The sequence below is a fragment of the Anguilla rostrata genome, chromosome 15, assembly GCF_018555375.3.
Source record: "Anguilla rostrata isolate EN2019 chromosome 15, ASM1855537v3, whole genome shotgun sequence".
NCBI lineage: Eukaryota > Metazoa > Chordata > Actinopteri > Anguilliformes > Anguillidae > Anguilla > Anguilla rostrata.
Genome location: NC_057947.1, coordinates 35,429,514 through 35,451,541, shown reverse-complemented (window position 1 = coordinate 35,451,541; position 22,028 = coordinate 35,429,514). Strand labels below are relative to the sequence as shown.

At 46.6% G+C, this 22,028-nt stretch overlaps 3 protein-coding genes across 7 annotated transcripts in view; 1 reads left to right on the top strand and 2 right to left on the bottom strand.

Moving 5' to 3' along the window:
- The window catches only part of ubac2 (UBA domain containing 2), a 42,747-nt gene that overhangs the window by 2,348 nt on the left and 18,371 nt on the right, over nucleotides 1–22,028 (top strand). For all 5 annotated transcript variants that reach the window (XM_064309856.1, XM_064309857.1, XM_064309860.1 and 2 more), the window contains exons 3-5: nucleotides 470–589; nucleotides 2,636–2,742; nucleotides 19,811–19,934. In XM_064309856.1, coding sequence (XP_064165926.1) covers nucleotides 470–589; nucleotides 2,636–2,742; nucleotides 19,811–19,934 — 351 coding nt within the window. The remainder of the gene's footprint in view (nucleotides 1–469; nucleotides 590–2,635; nucleotides 2,743–19,810; nucleotides 19,935–22,028) is intronic.
- Nucleotides 1,817–7,473, bottom strand: gpr18 (G protein-coupled receptor 18). The gene is made up of 2 exons (XM_064309862.1): nucleotides 7,096–7,473; nucleotides 1,817–4,435 (listed from the first exon to the last, which is right to left on the bottom strand). The coding sequence occupies exon 2, from the start codon at nucleotides 4,428–4,430 to the stop codon at nucleotides 3,435–3,437; it is 996 nt and encodes a 331-aa protein (XP_064165932.1). The 5' UTR covers nucleotides 4,431–4,435; nucleotides 7,096–7,473; the 3' UTR covers nucleotides 1,817–3,434.
- On the bottom strand, nucleotides 13,324–18,880 carry LOC135240431 (G-protein coupled receptor 183-like). Its single transcript, XM_064309861.1, has 2 exons — nucleotides 18,618–18,880; nucleotides 13,324–15,262 (listed from the first exon to the last, which is right to left on the bottom strand). The coding sequence occupies exon 2, from the start codon at nucleotides 15,227–15,229 to the stop codon at nucleotides 14,168–14,170; it is 1,062 nt and encodes a 353-aa protein (XP_064165931.1). The 5' UTR covers nucleotides 15,230–15,262; nucleotides 18,618–18,880; the 3' UTR covers nucleotides 13,324–14,167.

The following is a 22,028-nucleotide window of genomic DNA, read 5'->3' as shown; positions in this document are numbered from 1 at the left end:
TGCCACCTTTCCAACATGTCAGTTTGTCAAGGTTCTGCCCTCCCCTGGTCAACTGTTAGTGCTGTTATTGTGTTATTGTGAAGTGGAGACGTCTTGGAGCAACAACAACTCTGACAACTGTTGTCCAAATTTCAGTGGAAAGCCTTCCCAAAAAAGTGGAGGCTGTTACAGCAGCCCATGGTTTTGGATGTGTGTGATGTTCGGGTGTCCACATACTTTTGGCCATGTAGTGTATCTAAGGTGCTCCAACTGGTGTGACACGGACACATTAAAATGCTAAATGTGAGTGTGTTTGTAGCATGTGTGTGTGTGTTTGTGAGAGTATGTGTGTGTTTGTGGTTTAAAAGTAGTTAGCAATGTAATGCCAAAGGCTGTTCTGTTTCTCCATAGCCTCGATGGTACGGTAGGATGGTGTCTCTCTGTTTGTTTGCTCTCTGTTGTCTCTGTAACTCTGTTCTGTCCATTTCAGGTGTGGAGGCTTGTGTGTGGCAGGCTGGTCTGTTTGGACTTGAAGGACACGTTCTGCAGCTGCCTCCTCATCTACAACTTCCGCATTTTTGAAAGGCGATACGGCAGCCGTAAATTTGCTGTAAGTGTAACGAGCGAGTTCAAGATTTGAGTCCGAGGCGGGATTCGAACCCGGGCCTCTCACTGGTCCATAGATTTTTTTAGGCAAGCACGTTACCAGTCAGCTAAAGGCGAAATCGCCCCTAGCCAAGGTCAGAGAGTGTTGTCACGGTAACTTACTACGAGACCTTTGCTTTACCACAGCTTCGCTGTGCTTCGCTAGCGAGCTAGCTGAGCTACACCCGCTACGTAAACGCTACCCCACCTCACGCGTTACATGAAGCCGTGTGTGATTGGTGCGTTCTGCAGTGCTCCTCTGGAGACGATCTGTTTGATGTGGGAGACCAGGTCTGCTCGGCACCAGTGCTCTTACAGACATCTGTTGATCTAACGGAGACGCCTGCTTGTCCGTGGTGATCGCCACATCTGTAATTTAGCAGCGCTTGGTTGTCATCTTTGCACAACTGATGTTGTTGAGCATTTTAAGAGGTGTTTTATTTTTGTTTGTTGTCGATTTGACAAATTATTAGTGATCTAAAATTGAATTCCAGTGACTGCTTTTTGATAAAAAAAAGCTCCAGTCTTATCGGAACATGCGTTTAGTATGTTGTCGGTTTTGGCTTGCAGCTCGCATTAGTCGGAAGGGAAGCGTTTGGAGGATGGGCCAGTCACCGTTACAATGCCGTGCTAATTTGGCCTTAGAATCTGTCAGCAGCACTAATGACTTCATAAAGTGATGCTTCTGACTCAAGCCGCAAACCTGTTTCGATCTTAGTCAGGCCTGGGGAGTAGCTGTTCTGCATTACCGCGTTGCAGACCCAGGCATCAGTACATAGAGCCTTGTGGTCCGTGAGTGAGGCGCGCTGTATTTTTAGCTCTCATCTGTAGTTCAGCCTCAGTCAGCTGTGCGTCTCTATAGTCACTCTTGAGCACATAACAGTGGTATCTGCTGTTCTTCAGTGTTCAATCAAATTGCGATTTGGTGCAGTCCAAATATGATCATGTTAACCAAAGTGATTTGAGTCAATAGTTCTTGACCTTGGGACATCTAAAAGATTTCCCATGACCAAAATTATGTTGTATTCAGGTACTGCACAGGTGGACAAGTTTTACCAACTTTTGCTAAATAAAAAAAAAAAAAGATACAAACATGATTTTATCTGTACAATTTGCTGTTCATAAGAATATTTTGTATTGTCATGAGGCAACTGCAAATGGACATAAAGATGATATAATCTAGAACCACGAGTAAAACAAATATCCTTTTTATTATCTGAGTACAGAAGAAATTAAAAAATATTCACATTGAAATATTGACAGTGCAGTACAAATGAAGTGGCTTGGTTTGCCACTTGTCTCTGAGCTTGTTTTTAGTGTCTGGTTGGGAAACCACACATTTTTGCAACATATAAAATCATTTTTATGTGCAAACACGAATCTGTACATTCATGATTCTCTTTCGAATTTTTAATTTCCAGGCGAGCGCCAGTACAGTGAATGCTTTTATTAGTAATAACTAGTAATAGTGAGATTTATTGAAGAGTATAGCAAACTAAACTTGATGGTTTTTAATGGTGGATAAAGAAGAGGTTGTACTGCAGTCTTTCTGTTGGAAGACTGGATTGCAGGCTATATAAACAGTTTCTGTGAGCACAATTTTACTTACTCATTAATTGCAACACTGTGTTAGGCTAGTTTCATTCACATTTAATGAGCTGGCTACTGAACTATTACTTTTCAATGGAAAGTACCATCAGGTTTTTATTAATTTGCCCTTGTTGTTTAGTCATACAGTATACATACAATAGTTTGTATCTTAAAAATAGATTATTCACATTCAATAATTCACCCTTACACATAACAGATTATGGACTAATGATTTGCAGATGAAAACTAAGAATTTCTAATTGGAAAAGTGTGACTTTAAAACAGAAGAATGCACCGGTACCTACATTGGCAGTTGAGAATGAAAGCTTTTTCCTAAATCGTGCGAACACTGCCTGTGATCACTAAAGGACGGTCCGTTTTGAAGGCCTTGCTTGGGTTCTGACCTGCTCTCTCTCTGCAGTCCTTTCTGCTGGGAACCTGGGTCCTCTCGGCGCTGGTGGACGTCCTGCTGGCTGAGGCCCTGTACCATGTCTTTCATCTGGGGGTGGAAGTCCTGCCATCGGGACCGTGAGTCCTCACTTTTAACACCCTGTCCCAGTCTGTACCGTGTCCTGGCCTGTCCCAGTCTGTACCGTGTCCTGGCCTGTCCCAGTCTGTACCGTGTCCTGGCCTGTCCCAGTCTGTACCGTGTCCTGGCCTGCACACTCACCCCACTCACTGATATTGTCCTGATATCACTTAACACTCCGAGTGTGTGGCTCCCCAGTCCATCCATCCGTCCATCTGTTATCTATACCCGCTTATCCTCAGCAGGGTCACAGGGGTTGCTGGAGCCTGTCCCAGCGTGCATTGGGCGAGAGGCAGGAATACACCCTGGACAGGCCGCCAATCTATCGCAGGGCACACACACCATTCACTCACACGCTCATACCTATGGGCAATTTAGAGTCTCCAATTAGCCTTACCTGCATGTCTTTGGACTGTGGGAGAAAACCGGAGTACCCGGAGGAAACCCACTGGCTCCCCAGTGTCCTGGTCAGATTCACAGTCCGGTCCTCTTAACGGGGGTGTGCAATTATAGGCTCAGATCAGTTGGCTAATTCGCTCGTGCGGATGCATAATTAAGCGATTAAATACGTACGCGCCATATAAAGTGCTACAAATACAGGAGGCCCAGTGCCTCTGCCGTGACCGCGCGGGCGTTTTGGCGGTGGGTCGGATGGCTCGGGCGGGGGCCGCTGATTGGCTGGGGGCGAGGCTCAGATGACGCCGCTGGCGAGGTTGCTTAGCGACCGCACGCTGCCCGTGCGCACGCTCTTGCGGCGGACGCTGCGCAGGTAGTTCCTGTAGAGGATGACGCTGATGACGCGGTCCTGGAACTGCTTGGACACGATGTAGTAGAGGATGACGTCCAGCACCGTGCTCAGCGTCATCATGAAGGTGGTGAAGGCGGCCCAGGCGCTGTAGCCCCGCCCCTCGGCGCCCAGGAGCTGCGCCAGGAAGCAGATGTGGAAGGGCAGGAAGCAGAGCAGCACCTGCACGGTGAGCGCCACGATGATGCGCACGGACTTGCGCTTGACCTTGGGCTTGAGCCGCGAGGTGCGTCCGCGCGCCAGGCTGTGCACGATGACCGCGTAGCACACCACCATGATGCACAGGGGCACCAGGAAGAAGCACACCAGCCGCACGAAGTTCACCGGGTTGTTGTGCCGCAGGTGCTCGATGTCGCGCGTCTTGGCGCAGGTGGTGAAGTTGGCGGCGCGGTCCGGGTCGTCGGCGGCGAAGAGGAGGGGCGCGGCGCTGCCCAGGCACATGACCCAGACGCCCACGCAGGACACGACGGCCTTGCGCACGTTCTTCAGCTCCTTGCTGTGCCGCGGCTGCACGATGGCCACGTAGCGGTCGGCGCTGATCAGGGCGAACAGCCACAGCGCCATGCAGGGGTAGAAGATGGTCAGCGCGGCGCTGACGCGGCAGAACGCGTCGCCGAAGGGCCAGCGGTCCAGCCCGTAGTACGCCATGCGGAAGGGCAGCAGCAGGATGAAGATCAGGTCCACCACGGCCACGTTGATCATGTAGATGGTGACCGAGTTCCGCTTCTTGGTGGTCATGCTGAAGACCCAGAGCGCGGTCAGGTTGACCACGATGCCGATGATGAAGATGAAGCTGTAGAACACCAGGCCGGCCAGCCGGTACTCCCGCGGGACCAGCTCCTGGAACACTCCGCTCTCTGTCTGGTTCTGATCCGTATCCATGGTAGCTGAAAAGTGGACAGTAATGGCACTGTGTAAGCTGACCATGAAAAACAAGACCAGGTCTAAACCTAGTATATGGCTGGACCTAACACACGTGATCCGGCCGACCAATGGTGTAACTTCACAACTCGGCCGACCAATGGTGTAACTTCATCATTCACTCAGTCACTCAGTCACCGACATTCGCATTTGTAGGGCTAACCCCGCTGTTGCTGTCCAGCCAAAAACACACATACAGTGCACTGCTACTGTGTATACTGTACACACCGAGAGGCAGGCAAGGTGGGACAGGAGAAAATGCAGCAAGCGATTTAGGCATTAATGTTTCTGTGGTGGTACAAATTATGAACGAGCTTCAACAATCTCCCTGATACAGTCAGCACTCTTAGTGCAAGACTGTGCGTTTGTTCCACTGAGTGCTTCCCTTATTGCAGACTCTGCGGGATAGATGCATTTACACAAGTGTCACATCGTGTCACGTCAGATTATTATTTTGTTAACTGCAGTGCTATGCGGACCGGTGCAGAATATACACATGCGCATGTCCATACTTTGCAGCTATCTTTAGTTAAACTTCCTGTGGTTGCTTACTGTAAATCCGTGTATGAAAAATAGTGCTGAAAAGTCGTGCAAATGCGGAAGTCCTCTTCAAGTGCAACGCATAGGACGGCTGCTGTGGGCCTTCGGAAACCCCCTTTTAAACGATTGGCCTATCCGGACTCAGAGAGGAAGCAGCTGCTCTCCAGTTATGCTCATGTCCTCTCAGTTCTGCGGTCTGCTTTTTTAAGTCTAACATAATAGCAATGCCAACTTGGTAGCATCTTCTCAAGTGCTTTGCGGGGTAAAATGTTTTTCAGATACAGCCGTTTTCTTCTGACAGCTATAGGTTTCTCACCCTTAGCCATAGTGTTGACTGCTTAAATAAAATAATAATAATGATTACAGGGCTTCCTCCCTGTTGTAAATTGATGAGGCCAAGATGTCTGAAGGAAGTGTCACTTACTTTAATTTAAAGTGAGGAACGTGTTTTGCCTGTATAGTTTGAATAGGTAAAAAATGATCAGGATTTTTTAAAAATGGCACTGATATTACAGAGTTTCAGTAGAACTGCGGTGAGTATGTGTGGGTCATTTGAGAATCTCCTACACAAGTTTCACAGAATCTGACAGAATGTTAGACTCTCACAGGGTGTGAGAGCTGTCAACATTTCTGACCTTTCTATTAGTTTTCCGAATTAGTCAGTTTAATACTTTTACGTCGGTGTTTGTATTGTGGCTGTTTGGGGTGAAAATGGAAAGGGTGGGGGGGTGGGGTGGGGTGTTGGGTTGTGGGGTGTACAGTGTGGGGTGGAAAGAGTGAAGTATCTTCCGTGATGAGTTTCTGAATACTACCCTTACAGGTGAACAGTATGAATACCACCCTTACAGTTGAACAGTATGAATACCACTATCTAGAAATAGATTAAGATGCCATCTCACTTCTATAAAACACCTAGCAGTGACACATTTTGAAAGAGTCCTGGGAGTGTCCTGGGAGTTTATAGATATCGGATATCATAGATATGAGCACAGTTTCAGTTCCGAGGGACGGAGACGATGAGTGGCCTGTGGTTCTGTGAGAAACAAGGAACACTTTCCATCTCTGGACGAGACTCACAGGAGCCCGACATGGCAGACAGTGTCATATCCAGGGAGCATTTATCGTTATGAGAGACGTTGTTCTAATCTTGAATGTATAGCGTAATGACCGCTCCATACAATGGGCTTAATTCCCTATCGAGAGATTGCCATTTAAAGCCTGAATTGTTTTAAAAATTACATTTCAGTTTATACCACGTTGGACTTAATTTGGAAGAAAAGACCCAGTTATGGGTATATTATAACTTGCAATAATAATATATATAGCTGGATGTATTCTGAAACCATTCAGGTTAAGTCGTTTTTTTCCTTTCTTTTTTTGTACTACTGACGGGATTTTTTATAATTGAGGAAGCTTTAGTTAGAAAGTGAATCTGTGCACAACATTTTAACCATAGAAGAAAATAAGATCTCAGTTGAGAAATGGAAGTAGAAGTGAAATTTAAAAGCTGAACTGACTGGATGATTGGAAATCTTATGATCACTTTACTGTTGTGTTGTCCTCTTAATTTTGTTTCTTTGGTTCAGTAAACATCATCTTTAGCAGGCAGTGAACACCCCTGATAGGGTTGCATGCAACCAGAAGTCCTTAACCCCCCCATCAAGGGTCAAATAACATGCGGTCACATGCCAAAAATGTCCAAAACTGCCCAAGATATGATGCTGTGTGTGAGCAGTCTTAAATTTAAACATTATGCAGAGTCCATTATCTGGGTCGTACTGCATAGTCTCATAGTCCCCGTCTTACAGGAAGCGGCGGCTCTGTCGAAAGAGCGCTGTGGTGGACGGCGTATCGCGGCGATCTCCTGCGATCTCATCTTATGGCAGTCGGAGGGTTGCTGGTTCAAACCCCAGCCTGGGCGTGTCGAAGTGTCCTTGAGCAAGACACCTAACCCCCAACTGCTCTGGCGAATGAGAGGCATCAGTTGTAAAGCGCTTTGGATAAAAGCGCTATATAAATGCGGTCCAGTTACCATTTACCGTATCTGTGTGTCGTTTTGGGAGGGAGGCCGGAGAGCCGATCTTACCTCCTCGCCGCGTGTCCCCTCGGACGCCCGCTGTCTCATCGGGGTACTCCTGCGCCTCTCGCTCTGCAGGACGCGCGCTGTAGCCTCCGGCCGTCTCTCCGAACACCACGCTCTGTGTCTGGAGAGGAAGTGATGCGAGCTGTTATTTCGGGGGCAGGTTCCTTGCAGTTGCAGCCTGTGTGAAGCCCCTCCACTTCCTGCCTGCAGCCCCTCCGCTTCCTGCCTGAGCTTTGTGCTCACGTCGACAGGTAGAAGAGAAGAAGAGAAACATTGCATGCTCAACCCATGGGAACGTGTACAGTGCGATGGTATTGTGCGTTCATGCAAATGAATTCTCCCTTGGGGGGGGGTTGGGCCCAAGCAGATGGCAACGCTGGCCGTTTGATGCTGTTAGCGATTCCACCACAACAGGAAGGTGGGGTTGTATAGACAGGAAATAAAACTGTAGCTCTGCTCTTGGTGGTAGTTCCTAGCACATAAAAATGAATGTGAATAAGTTTTTTTTGCTCTCCACACCAGCCTCTCAGGGCCAAGTTCTGCAGGGTGACGCGCTTACCTGAAAGAGTGTCCTGCCTGCCAGAGGGAGGTGCACTGGTGGCACCGAGCAGTAGATCACATTTGATTGGCCGATGCTTCTATACGGAGCGACGTGAGAAAGTAGAGAGCTATAAGGGATGTGCAGCCATGCGAACACAGCGGTGTTTCAGGCCTGTCACGTGAGAAAGATGAGCGTACTCTTTCCGACTGTATTTCTCTCTGTTTCCATCTCCCTGTCTTTCTCTGTCTGTCTCTCTCCCACTCTCCCCTTTCTTTCTTTCCCACACTCCTCTATTTCTCTCTTCCACTCTCTCACCCCTTTTTCTTTCTCCCTCTTTCCATCTCTGTCTTGTTTCTTTGTCCCTGTTTGGCTCATCAGTCTGAGAAGAGGAAGAGTTCAGGCGTTCACATGAAACAAAATGAGAAGTGAGTTTTTTTTATCAAATTTATCTTTCACTTCCCCATTCAGAGAAATGAGCCTGGATGTGAGAGAATGGGCCCTGGAAGACCCAAACCCCGCGTTCACGCAGCGAGCAACTTGCTTGACCAGTTCCCAGAAGCCCATTCATTCTCTATGTAGCCGAGCAACGTCCAGCAACTTGAGCAACTGGGCATCTGAGCAACCAAAGTTGCCTGAATAATGTTGCCCACAGTTCAAATTTTCATGGGCATTGCCTGTCAGCAGCCAATCAGAGTGTTGGGCTTCCGATTTCTCCAACGGATATGATACCATTCCGTGAATTATGGTTCCGCTCAGTGAGGAAAAATGGACAAACAACTTATCATTATGGTACAATTACACCCGGTGTTATACAGCGTTTTTAAAAAAGCGTAAAAGGACAAGCGTCTAAAAAATGATGCTAGGACAGCGGTTTCAACTTCCTTGCTAGCTAGCTAGTGAGAGAGAGATATTGAGAGGTTGCTAGCCAGCTTGTGAGAGGGATAGAGAGATCGCTAGCTAGGTGGCTAACAAGTGAGAGAGATATATGACTAATGACATAGCAGTAACACATTTTTATCGGTGTCCTGACATAACTACAGAAACAAAAGGAGATGGTATGTGGCTATATGGCAAATATATGTCTTTGATGCCATTATTTATTTTCAATAATATGTAGTTACACAAAGAGGATACAACGGGAAGCTCCTGCCCCTCCCTCAGCCTAGTAACCTTGAGCAACCCATCAACCGAGTTGCTTGCTGTATGAACGCACAGTAACAGTGCCTTAACAAATACCAGACACCAGACCATGGGGCCCATCCACACACTGGAACAGAGCCTTAACAGATACCAGACCATGGGGCCCATCCACACACTGGAACAGAGCCTTAACAGATACCAGGCCATGGGGCCCATCCACACACTGGAACAGAGCCTTAACAGATACCAACCATGGGCCCATCACACACTGGAACAGAGCATTAACAGACACCAGACCATGGGGCCCATCCACACACTGGAACAGAGCCTTAACAGATACCAGACCATGGGGCCCATCCACACACTGGAACAGAGCCTTAACAGACACCAGACCATGGGGCCCATCCACACACTGGAACAGAGCCTTAACAGACACCAGACCATGGGGCCCATCCACACACTGGAACAGAGCCTTAACAGATACCAGACCATGGGGCCCATCCACACACTGGAACAGTGCCTTAACAGATACCAGACCATGGGGCCCATCCACACACTGGAACAGAGCCTTAACAGATACCAGACCATGGGGCCCATCCACACACTGGAACAGAGCCTTAACAGATACCAGGCCATGGGGCCCATCCACACACTGGAACAGAGCATTAACAGACACCAGACCATGGGGCCCATCCACACACTGGAACAGAGCATTAACAGACACCAGACCATGGGGCCCATCCACACACTGGAACAGAGCCTTAACAGATACCAGACCATGGGGCCCATCCACACACTGGAACAGAGTCTTAACAGACACCAGACCATGGGGCCCATCCACACACTGGAACAGAGCCTTAACAGATACCAGACCATGGGGCCCATCCATGCACTAGAACAGTGCCTTAACAGATACCAGACCATGGGGCCCGTCCATGCATTAGAACAGTGCCTTAACAGATACCAGACCATGGGGCCCATCCACACACTGGAACAGAGCCTTAACAGATACCAGACCATGGGGCCCATCCATGCACTAGAACAGAGCCTTAACAGATACCAGACCATGGGGCCCATCCATGCACTAGAACAGTGCCTTAACAGATACCAGACCATGGGGCCCATCCATGCACTAGAACAGTGCCTTAACAGATACCAGACCATGGGGCCCGTCCATGCATTAGAACAGTGCCTTAACAGATACCAGACCATGGGGCCCATCCATGCACTAGAACAGTGCCTTAACAGATACCAGACCATGGGGCCCATCCATGCACTAGAACAGTGCCTTAACAGATAGTAGACTGTTAAGGCTTCTCTCTAATGAGCTATTCTGCTTTAATCCTAAATGTCATTGTTAAATGTCAAATGTTTCCTTAAACCTTTTTTTAACCTACTTTACTCATTCTACAGTGTTATTCTGAATTACGTAACATATTGCACAATTCTTTGCATGACATTTAGAATGACCAGTTCGGAAGAAAAGGACTTGTTCTATAATATTAGCCAGAGCTTCTGCTCCTGCAAAAGTGCCCTTCTGCTCCCAATGTAGTTTCTTCATAATCACCTGTCAGAGCAGCAGGAAACACTGGCTTGTCTATCCTGTGGTCTTGTATTACCTCTGCTGACCTCTACGGGTCAATGAATGTACTGCTGTCAAAGTTTAATGAATTAAGAAATACATCTGAAGCACTTTTATAAAGTGCAGTACAGTAATTTTGGAGTATGAATAGTTCATTTAATAAATATACAGATTTCTTAAATATTTACCTGATTTAATTACATCTGTACACTATTGATTTTTAAATCACTGTCTGGTTTAGTTTGTTGATGGATCTTCCTCTAAACTGAACACCAGCTTCACGTGGCTAGTCTTGTTGATACAGTAGATCCCTCCTTGGGATACAAACACAGCTGTCAAATTTGTCCAGAGCTTGATCCTGAAAAATGGACCCAGAATCCTTTGCGGATTTGTTTACACATAGCATAATTTCCATCAGTTGAGGAGACCTGGTTTAATTGATCCTGGTCGAGTTAGGGTTAGGACTAGGTAGGAAGCACCTGTAATGTTTTAAGTACCCACTCATGGGTGCTGGGCAGTGAGTGGAAGAATCTCTAGTTCACAGTTTGCTGGACTGGTTTACCATTTACTAGACCCGTTCACCATTTACTAGACTGCTTTACCATATACTAGACTGGTTTACCATTTACTAGACTGCTTTACCATTTACTAGACCTGTTTACCATTTACTAGACCGGTTAACCATTTACTAGACTGGGTTACCATATACTAGACTGGTTTTCCATTTACTAGACTGGTTTACCATGTACTTTTGACTGGTTTACCATTTACTAGACTGGTTTGCCATTTACTAGACTAATGTACTGTTTACTAGGCTGGTTTGTCATTTACTAGACTAATGTTCTGTTTACTGGACTGGTTTAACATTTACTAGACACAAGACTGAGTATGAGACATAGGATTTCACAAGACTTTTCTTTTTGTGTAATGTGACCAGACACGGTACATAACTGCTATGGCATTTCATGTAGCAGAATCTTGTCAGTAGATGGCAGTATGGAGTTAAAATATTGACAAAGACACTTTTCAAACCTATCAGAAGTGGCTAACTTTTTAATGGTTTATGTCATGCCTGGTTTTTGAATATTGTCAACATTACCATATAAAACTATCATATCGTGCATATTCATACCATTGTCTTATATGCACATACTGTAGGCTTCTTCTAACTGACTTCAAACTTTAAATTATATTTAATCTTTACACTCAATGCATTCAAACTTTTAATCTAGTCTTTCTTATATGCTGATGGGATTGTGTTTGGGTATGGTGTATATTCAGTTCAAAGTTTGTCCTGAACTTTTGCTTCAAAGTAAATGGAAGGGTTACTTTTTCTTCAAAGACTGTTTCGCAAGTTTGTCTAGTGATCACTGATCTCACTGAATGCTGATTGCAAAATAAAAAAATAATAATTCTTGCTTTTAACCATTAAACATTAAGAACAAATATTGAATGAATTATTTCACTCAGTTGCTAATATATTTGTGCATTCCCAACTAGCAAGAGCAAGCAGCTGTATCAAAATAATATTATTATCAAAACAATAATGCTATTGCAGTAAACCACAGTTTGGAAACTCAAACTTCCACTGTCCTTGCATCATGCCCACTTGTGTAATACTTCTCCCTTCTCTGTGCAAGCACTATGCACGGTTTCAAACATTTTTTTTGTGGTGAGGTTTAATTTGAGGGCTCAGCGTAAACATTTGACGTGGGGATCGAGTGAGAAAATGGCCGAATGTAAGCAGAGAAAGTTGGTCTGTAGCGTGAAGACATCAAGATGGCCGCCTCCCGAGTGAGTCCACTACAGGGCAGGATTGTGACTTTAACATTCAGTCTCTGAGTTTGGCTCGGAATCTCCTGGGGTTCAGGGTTCACCCTCCTGGGGTTCAGGGTTCACCCTCCTGGGGTTCATGGTTCCCCGTCATGTCTCCGATCCAAATTATAGCAGAGGTGGGTGTTTGTCTTCCTGAAGAACCAGTGTCCCCACAGGCTAGTTTTCCGTCCATTACCCAGGCTAGCTAGGTACTTATCCGAACACACCCCCCCCCAAGTCCACCCCTCTGACGGCTTTTCCCAGCTCAGAATGAGGCCGTGGTGGTACTTTAATCACATCTTCTTATTTCTGTGAATTATGCTTTTTAACAGCCAGTAATGATCAGATAACGACTGCGCTGTGTTTTCCCCTGCTCCTCCTCAAACTCTCTTTCTAAACAAAAAACTGGCCCTATCTCCAGACAAAATGTAAAAACACGAACGTTTCTGGGAGCTTCTCGCAAACGGGCTGTGGTTTCGCAAGCGGCCTTTTGCCATGTGTGCGCTTTCCCAAACTTCAGTTACACAACGGCGCGTTCCGCCACAAAGTGGGCCGTGTGCCTGCGGCCCTTCAGTCGAAAGTGAGAGCGTGAGAGAGTATTTGTGTTATTAATTACAGCGCTCCTATTCCTGGAAATTGAGCTCAATTCAGCGTGTTTTAAATGGACCCCGTTCATGTAGGCAGCCCCATAAACGGCTGGTAGTGCAGCGCACGGCGGTGTTGTTACTCGAGGGCAGACGTGCCAGAGCTGTGCCACCACTTTAAAGGATAAAGTGTTTGCCCTTGCCCGTCTGGCTGTGGTTAATGCTGGGACCACACCTGGCTTACCTGTGCCCAGGTGTGTGGAATCCCTGAAACTCCATTAAGAGCAGGCTGTCGCCATGACGGCAGAGCTCAAGCAGGAAGGACACAGTGCAGATCATATCCCTGCATTGGAGTCAGTGCGACGTTCCCACGGAAACTTGCATATTTTACTGTGGAAATATCATGCACGTGTACTTTTGATTATATATATATATATATAATATATATATATATAATATATATATGTGTGTGTATGTGTGTAACTCAAGTGTTCCAATATATTGAACATCAACTATAAGAATACAAATTGCAAATCGCTGCCATATATAAAATAATTTTAAAACAAAAATAAAATATAAATTTTATTTAACAGTGGGGATGCAAAGATTTTGGTAGTGACCCATGAAATGTATTCCATTTTATATACACCCTTTCTTGAATTAACACCTGGGATTTACAACATCAGTGTTAAATATGCATAGCCTGATCAAGTTAGCTACAAAATCAAGTGGATATTAAAATTATTGTAAAAACAATCTCTGTAACATAGTACAGTGATTAGAATTTCACAGTGTAGGGTCATACTGTATTTCGCTGTGTTTTTGTTTTGCAAAATTTGATACAAAACTATTTTGTCTCTTGCCAACAAATAATTGGTCATCCCATTTTGTCAGAGAGTTTTTAACCTGATTTGGCTTTGTAAATGTGCCATTACCTGCAATTATATATGAATGAATACATCATGTTGAACATTGCATCATAAAACACACAAAATTGAAGTTCCTGTAACACATTAGCTTCATATTTATTAAGGAAAGGAAATATGTTTAGTCCTTATTAACAAAAACATTCTCAGTGATAGAATGTCCCAATGCAATAAACATATTTACAAACATGTACATGTTGAGATTTTTCTCATATTTAAAATACCCAGTTCTTATAACTTTGTCTCTATCTTTAGGGACAAAGAATAGTATTTTGTACGCAAAAAAACTGTGACACCGATTTCAACGGAATTAGAGAAACGTGGGGCTCGTTTGTGTTTCAGTGAAGTACCGCTGCAGTGAAGTGCAGACTGTCTGTGGCCGTCTGTGACCGCCTTTGGACCGGGGGGGGCGTGGTGTTCAGGCCGCAGTCTGGGCGTGGTGTTCAGGCCGTGTTTGGTGTTGGGCCCGGGGAGCATGGTGTTCAGGTCATGTTCGGTGTTGGGCCCGGGGGCTGGTCAGGTGGATTTTGTGCGCGTCGAGGTCCTTGGAGGAGCCCTCGGGTGAGGTCCGGATCACGCTGGACAGGGACATGCTGACCTGCCTCTTCATCATCTTCATGATCTTCCTCTTGTAGCCCTTGCAGGCGAAGAAGTAGATGAAGGGGTCTAGGCAGCTGTTGAGGTTCATCAGGCAGACGGTGGCGTGCAGGGACACCTGGAAGACTTGCAGCTCGGCGCAGTCAGGCGTGTAGCGCAGCTTCCTGACCATGTACTGCAGGATGTTGATGTGGTAGGGGCTGAAGCACACCACGAACACCAGGATCACGCCGCAGATCACCCCGATCGCCTTCTTGTTCCGCCCCGACTTCTCCGTCAGCTGGTTCCGCTTGGCCGCGAAGTGCAGCTTCCAGCACAGCACCGAGTAGCAGGTGAGGATGGTCACCACGGGTATCCCGTAGCCCAGGAGCACGGCCCCGATCAGCATGACCGGCAGGTTGTCCACCTTCTCGAAGTTGGGGTACTCCATGCAGGTGATGTGGGTCGGCTCTTGGTTGGTCATGGGCATGGTGAGGAGGGGCAGGGTTTGGCCCAGCACCAGCAGCCACACCGCCACGCAGATGTAGCGCACGTTGTGGACCTTGCGGAAGCGCCCGTAGCGGCCCGGCAGCACCACGGTGATGAAGCGGTCCACGCTGAGGCAGGTCATGAAGTTCACGCCGGCGTAGGTGTTGATGTAGAACATGAGGCCGGTGATCCGGCAGAGGGCCTCGCCCATGTCCCAGTGGAACCCGCGCGCGTAGTAAACGATGCGCAGCGGCAGGGACAGCGTGTACAGGATGTCCGACACCACCAGGTGGGTGGAGTAGAGCGTGGTGGAGTTCATCTTCTTGCGGTTGGGCCGGATGACGTGCAGGGCCAGGCCGTTGCCCAGGAGCCCCACGGTGAAGACCACGGCGTAGAGCAGGGGCATGAGCACGCGGGCCGTGTCGCGGTGGTCGTACAGGTTGGTGCACGTGGCGTTGGCGTTGCTGACGTTTCCCTGCGCCATCTCTGTGCTTCTGGGGTGCGTGGAGCCTGGGCACTGTGTAGGAAGAAGAGAAAGTGCTCTTACCGACCTCATTTACTTTCACATCTTAAATCTCAGGCCTTCAGCTGAGGCTCTGAGTGTCTAACGATGAGTGCAAACGAGTGGAGGGCCTGCGTTTGTAAAATAACGCTCTGTCGCTCTGTCGCTCTGTCGCTGGCCACGTCCGCAGTCTCACGTAAGCTCTTTGTATTATTTCTTCATTTCATGGAGCGCTAGCTAGCTGGGTGGGTGCACACACTGAGCTTCACTGGCCTTTATACACAGCACACACACAGCAGGTCTCCAGGTCCATACACGCGTTTACGTCATATCGCACTCCTACAGTTAACCACAGCACCAAAATACGCACATGCATACGCACACACACACACACACACACACACACACACACACACACACACTGTAATTACTCCATGTTACGACATTATTATGTTCAGCTGTTTTGTTTGTGTATTTTATAGTTTAAATTAAATGAACTTATGGGCATTAATATGGATTTAGTCCACCCTTTGCTGCTGGAACAGTCTCCACTCTTCTGGGGAGGCTTTATATTAGATGTTGGAGCATTGCTGCAGGGATGTGCTTCCATTCCACCTGAAGAGCATTACTGAGGGCAGGCACTCATTGGGTAATTAGGCCTGGCCCTCCTTTGGCTTTCCAATTGGCCCCAAAGGTGTTGGATAGGGTTGAGGTCAGGGCTCTATGCAGGCCAGTCAAGTTCTTCTACTCTGCTCTCGACAAAACCATTTCTCTATGGGCGTCGCTGAGTGCCTGGGAGCATTGTCATGCTGAAACAGGAAAAGGCCTTCCCCAAACTGTTGGGGACGCACAGAATCATGTAAAATATGATTGTATGCTGTGGCATTAAGATTTTCCTTCACTGGAACTAACGGGCCTCGCCCAAACTATGAAAAACAGCCCCAGACCAAGGGGGCTTATTTTTAACTAATGTCTCTTGTCTAACTTACACACTGTACACCTGCTTTATGTAAATTCAGTCCATTTATAGCGACTGAAAGGATCCAGGTGAAGTTCCGCATTTGAGTTTCAACGGCAACACCTGTGAATCAAACTCTACGGGCCCCCCTTCCCTAAGCATTGCACTGCGCTGCGACCCCTGACCTCCTGAAACCGGCCTATCAGCTCTCTGGGAAGCAGCTTCGCGGTCTGGATGGAAGTTCAGTCGTATTTCCTTTCTTGTGCATGTTTTTTTTTTTTAATTCACGGTTTGACGCACAGCGAAGCAGAGGCAGCTGCCAGACGGGGAAAGGGAGAGGTAACTGCAGCGGTCCTCTGCTGTTTCTACACTTCCTCTTTTCTGTGTAAAAACAGGTCTTTAGTGCTCAAACTGGCACACAACGCTCTCTGCAAACATGCAGAATCTCTTCAGCGTCAGCCTGTTAATCAAATTCACCACAAGCCATTAGCACACTGCGTCCTGTCCTAATTTCAGTGGTCTAGTAGTAAACATGAATGTCAATATACTTTGTGAAAGGTGTAAGTTTAAAAAAAAAAAATTTTAGAAGCCCCAAACCCAGTGTATTTGTAATATTAAAACAGTTTTCAACAAAATTTCATTTTTTTATTTAGTATTTTTATTGTACCAAGCATTTGCAAACAGGCCTATATTTGTGTTAAAGAAGTGTATAGTGTCATTAGTATAGGTCACTACAGAGAACAGCGGAGAACACATCTCCCCCTCTATGCCCGGGTTCCTCCTGAGATTTCTTCCCATCGGACACGCGCACACACACACACACACACACACACGCGCAGTAGCTGAGTAAAGCGGCTACCTCAAAACATAATGTCCTAACAAGTGTGCATGACTGTGTAGTCACATTACATTACATTTATTTGGCAGACAGTTTTATCCAAAGCGACGTAAAATCAGTGCATACCGAAGGGCATTGGAACAGCTACTAAACGCAGGTCCGATAAGGTACAGTACTCGTTATGTGCAGTTATTCATAGCCGTGAATGCATTAAGTCCAGTTCACTCAGTCAGGAGGGGCCAAGTCAGAGAATTATGTTAAGTCAAACTAGGAGGCATGACAACAAGCTACAACATCAAGATAACGATACAAGTGCAATATAAGTCACAGTTGATCTTGGTTTGAAATTAATTAATTAATTTCAGCACGTACCGAACTGTATTTTAATTTTCATGCCACATGACTGTCTGGATGCTTCAATGAATAAAATCACTGCATAAGCTGTAAACAACTTATGTTTTTATTTCTGAAAGCTAAGGAGACAATTTGCTAAATAATTCAACTGCATCTAGGTCACAGTCATACAGAAATACAGGTGAATGTGTCTACGTGCGCGCATGAATCCATTCCAGGAATAGCATACAACCTGGTAGACCACAGAATACCACTATCGCGCATGACCAAAGAACACTTTCACTTGTGAAGAAAAACCCCCCAGTAAACCAGTCCAAAAGCTCAAGAACATGCTCTAGGGATGCAGGCATCGATGCTTCAAAGACTAAAATAAAGAGAAAACTACTGCAAGATGCAAACCTCTGATAAGCCTGAAAGAACAGAATGGCCCGGGTAGGGTGTGCTAAAAAGTACATTTATGAAAACTGTAGAATTCTTTAACAATACCTGTCAATTATTATTAAAGCTGCCAGTCTGCACTTTAACCTCAATATTCATCGTTTCATTTAAAATCCAATGTTCTGGAGCTAAAGCAACAAAAATTGTATCACTATCTACACTATTAATTTTGCTGTAACTTACTGAATTTGTAGTATGGTACAGCACTTTGAGCATGGAAAAAGCTATTTAAAATGATTGTTAATAATAATAATAATAATAATCTATCTGCACAATATAATCTATTAAGTAAATGGACTGTGGTAAATGGACTGCATTTATATAGCGCTTTTATCCAAAGCGTTTTGCAATTGATGCCTCGCTTTCACCAGAACAGTTACGGGTTAGGTGTCTTGCTCAGGGACATTTCGACATGCCCAGGGTGGGGGATCGAACCGGCAACCCTCCAACTGCCATACAACCGCTCTTACCTCCTGAGCTATGTCGCCCCATATTAAGGTTTTCTAGCGGTTAAAAAAAAATATATATGCAGCAAATTGAACAAGAGAAATCCAGAAACAAACCATCACTGATGACAGATCTGGATTATCTGGTAAAACTGATAATTATTACAGAGGTGTGTAACTGCCCACAGTAGATAATTAATACAGAATGGTGTCAGTCACCTGTGAACTAGCTGATATTCCCAGCCGTTCCACTGTGGTGCGGTCCGGTTTGTGTGTTCCCCTCCGCCACGTTCCCGCCCACAGTGGCCTGGTGGAGCCTGCGACCCGCGGACTCACCGAAAGTAGAGCGGTTCTGTCTCCGTCTCCCTGTCGCCCGTGCTCGTGGCGCCGACGGTCTCTCGTAAGAAAAAAATCCAGAGGCGACCACGTTGCGTCTTCGTGCTGCACGCGTTTTCTGAAATGGAGAAGTCCTTCCTCTGCAGGAAAAGAAGTACAGCCTGAGGTCACTTCCTGCTCTGCGGTCCCTGCCCTCGTGTCTCCTGGGCTGCGCCTCCGGAGATCGCCCCTCTACCGTGACGCAAATCGAAACCGTCCCCGACCGCGCACACGCTTGTGATCCCCCCCCCCCTCCCGCCAAATCTGCTTTCAGGTGTGCTTCGTCCTCTCTCTCAGTTGTGATGGTTACAGAAAGCAAAAAAAACAAGAAAAAAAATCCAAGTTGCGCCTTTCGTTTCCAGGGGCCCTAGTGGCTGCCGCTTCCTGCTTCAGCGAAGGGAGATAAGTGGACGAGGCACCTCTGTCCAAGGGGCCCCAAACACTTTATCGAGTTGTACAAGTCCTCCATGTCCTCCCTCGTTCTATTTGCTCGATGGTTGACGTCTCCATCTTTTCTCCATCTACGGCTGCCATAGACATCCTGCGGTGTGTATCTGTGCATCTCCGTTTCATGCTAGCATCAATTTGTCATCTAGGGGGAAAAAAACATTTGCTTAGCCCACAGTATAATCTAGATATACTGTGTTTGTATGTCTGTGTGTACGTAACTGTGTATAGGCCTATATGCTTGTGTGTGCTTGTGTCTGTGTATGCAGTATATTTATGTTTGCGTGTATATGTTGTGTGTGGGTGTGTGTATAGGTGTAGGTGTAAGTCTAGATTTGCATGTTTCCATGAACAGCTTAATTCCCGAGAACGTGTGTAAACATGTTTTTTGTCTTTAGGGTGACTGTATGGAGAAACATACAACTTTTGGCATTTTTACGTGGTACAGGGTTCACTCTTATCAAACAACGTATACAGCTGCTTGTGTCTCTGTGCTGTGCTCTGCTCTGTCTCTCTTACAGCCTGGCCCTGGTCTCTGACGGTCTGTGCCCTGTTTGTGTCTCTGACGGTCTGTGCCCTGTTTGTGTCTCTGACGGTCTGTGCCCTGTTTGTGTCTCTGACGGTCTGTGCCCTGTTTGTGTCTCTGACGGTCTGTGCCCTGTTTGTGTCTCTGACGGTCTTGTCTCTGTGCTCTGTCCCCGCTGCAGGCTGGCCCCGGTCTTCGCCCTGTTCGTGCCTTTCTACCGCACCATTCCGCGCGTGCCGGTCACGCAAGTGCTCGGCCACTTCTCCCTCACCAACAAGTCCCTGGTCTACGTGGTGGGCCTGCAGGTGAGTGAAGCTCAGGTACACGTCCCTCTCCCCCTCAGTCTCGCAGGTCTAGCGCTGAAGGCGGGGAAGGTCACCGTGGAAACGGGACGGTCTGGCTCGCCCTCGCAACGCTCCAGCCAAAGCCGTTCGTGTGGAAACGTACGATCTTCGGGCTACCGCGCAGTGCCCTGTGTGAATTGTCCTCTAAACTAAAAATGTTTACATAAAATGAATCATTGTTATGTACTGAATCATTTCTAACGTAATAGCCTAATCTTTGCTTTGAACTAATTGACTGCTTCCACATCAATCTGAAAATGCAGTTCATTTGTTTTAAAAAAAAAAAAAAGGATAACTGTGGTAAGGACAATTAACAGTGATAATTTCCTTCCCTTTAGAAATTTTCCTTGTAAGTGCCAGTGAAGTGGTGTGCCCAGCTTGACTTTTAATTTTGCTAATTTTATATCCATTACAAGCAGCAGTCAGGTCTGGGTAATTGATTCTTTATTGTAAAGTAAATCAGTGCTGTTTTCGCAAATGGCAGCTTAGGGTGGTTCTGCATTTTCCCCAGAAGTACTTTTCCCTGGCTAGCCAACGCAGTGCAGACAGACCAGGACGGAACAGGAAGTAGTTTTCTAGTATTTCCTGTAGTTCTGTATCATTGTAGTCTTTCAGCATTTCGACGGTCCTGTAGCATTTTGTGTCCGTTGTCCGAGAGGTAACTCAAAGGTTAAAATGAGTGGCACTCAAAAACAGGAATAGGGCGGCAGCCATCTCCCCGTCTGATTTGTTTGGTTTCCTTTGCGAGAGGTGCCAGTTGGTACCCCGTGTTTCTCTTCCTGTTTGGTTTATTGCTGTGCATCAGCATCTTAAGGTGTGGCCGTCTCTGTGCCTGCGCCCTTATCGGGTTCTGTGTGTGCTGAAGTTGTGGACGAGGTGTCGCGCGCCGATGTGTCAGCTCTCCTGTCTGTGGCGGGAGAGCGCTCGTACCTCTCTTCAGGCTTGTGAAACGTTCTTGAGAAACCCCAGCAGTACCAAGAACTCCGCGGCTCTTGCGACAGTGAGACTGTTGAGGATCTCTTGTTGACTACTTAAAGACGTTTGCCGACCCAGCAGGAAGGTTTGTGGTTTAAAACATGCGAGAGATGAAAGTTTCAAAAGTGCCTGGTGGCTTTAGGTTTTGATGAGGTGGGCTCACTCACAAAGACGTTTTGTTGGGACATTTGTGGTGGAGACCAAGCTGCTGTCTCTGTTTCCACCAAGGGCTTAAGTAGGCAGTATACTTTGTAAGAAGTAGAACTTTTTGAGCAAAAAGACGCTATGAGAACAACTGAAGAACAAAAACATGCGTTGTTGTGTGTTCTCACGGTGCAGTGTGCGACGGCCTCCAGGGAGAACTTTTAGAAAATGTCTTTCTTCTTCTCCAGCCTCCCCCTCTCAGCTATTGGTCCAAATGTCACATGGTTGGTTATGTCACGGTTGAGAGTTCAGAGGGCAGACTTCACATGCTAATGTACAGAGAGTCAGTGCCAATCTCTCTTCTGTAGAGCTGGGAATTCTGTGAGTTCCCGCATGTTTGATGAATGGTGCTACTCGTTTCAGCAAGTCATCAAAACGCCTAGCACACATTCAGAAATTAAACCCCCTGGTCTGAACTCCGCATTTGCTGAATGTACAGACAAAACTCTCCATTCTCTGTGCTGCTGTGATTTAGCGGGTGAACGTACCATCTCCTTCGCTTTTTCTTCTTCTTTTGCATAGCTAGATAAACTAAAGCCACTTTAAACACTTAAAACTTTTTGCTGTGTGTTGTGATCTCGCGTAGCCCTTCTCTTTATACATCCATGGCGTAGCCGCGAGTCTGGGTGAGATTCCAGCCCCGGTTAATAGCTGCCTCGTAATTATTCACGCCCCAGCGGCGTGGAGTGACTTTAAACGGTGCGGTGTTCGCACTGAGTATACTGACAACAGTGTTCGTGGACATGTTCGTCGGTGGTTTTCAGTCCTGAAGTTCTTTCTTCTTACTGAGTATTCTGCCAGCTTTAGTGTAAGGCTTTGAAGATAGTTGGGTCAATTTTAGAAGTTCACTGCTCCGCATCCTGTGCCTCTACGCTT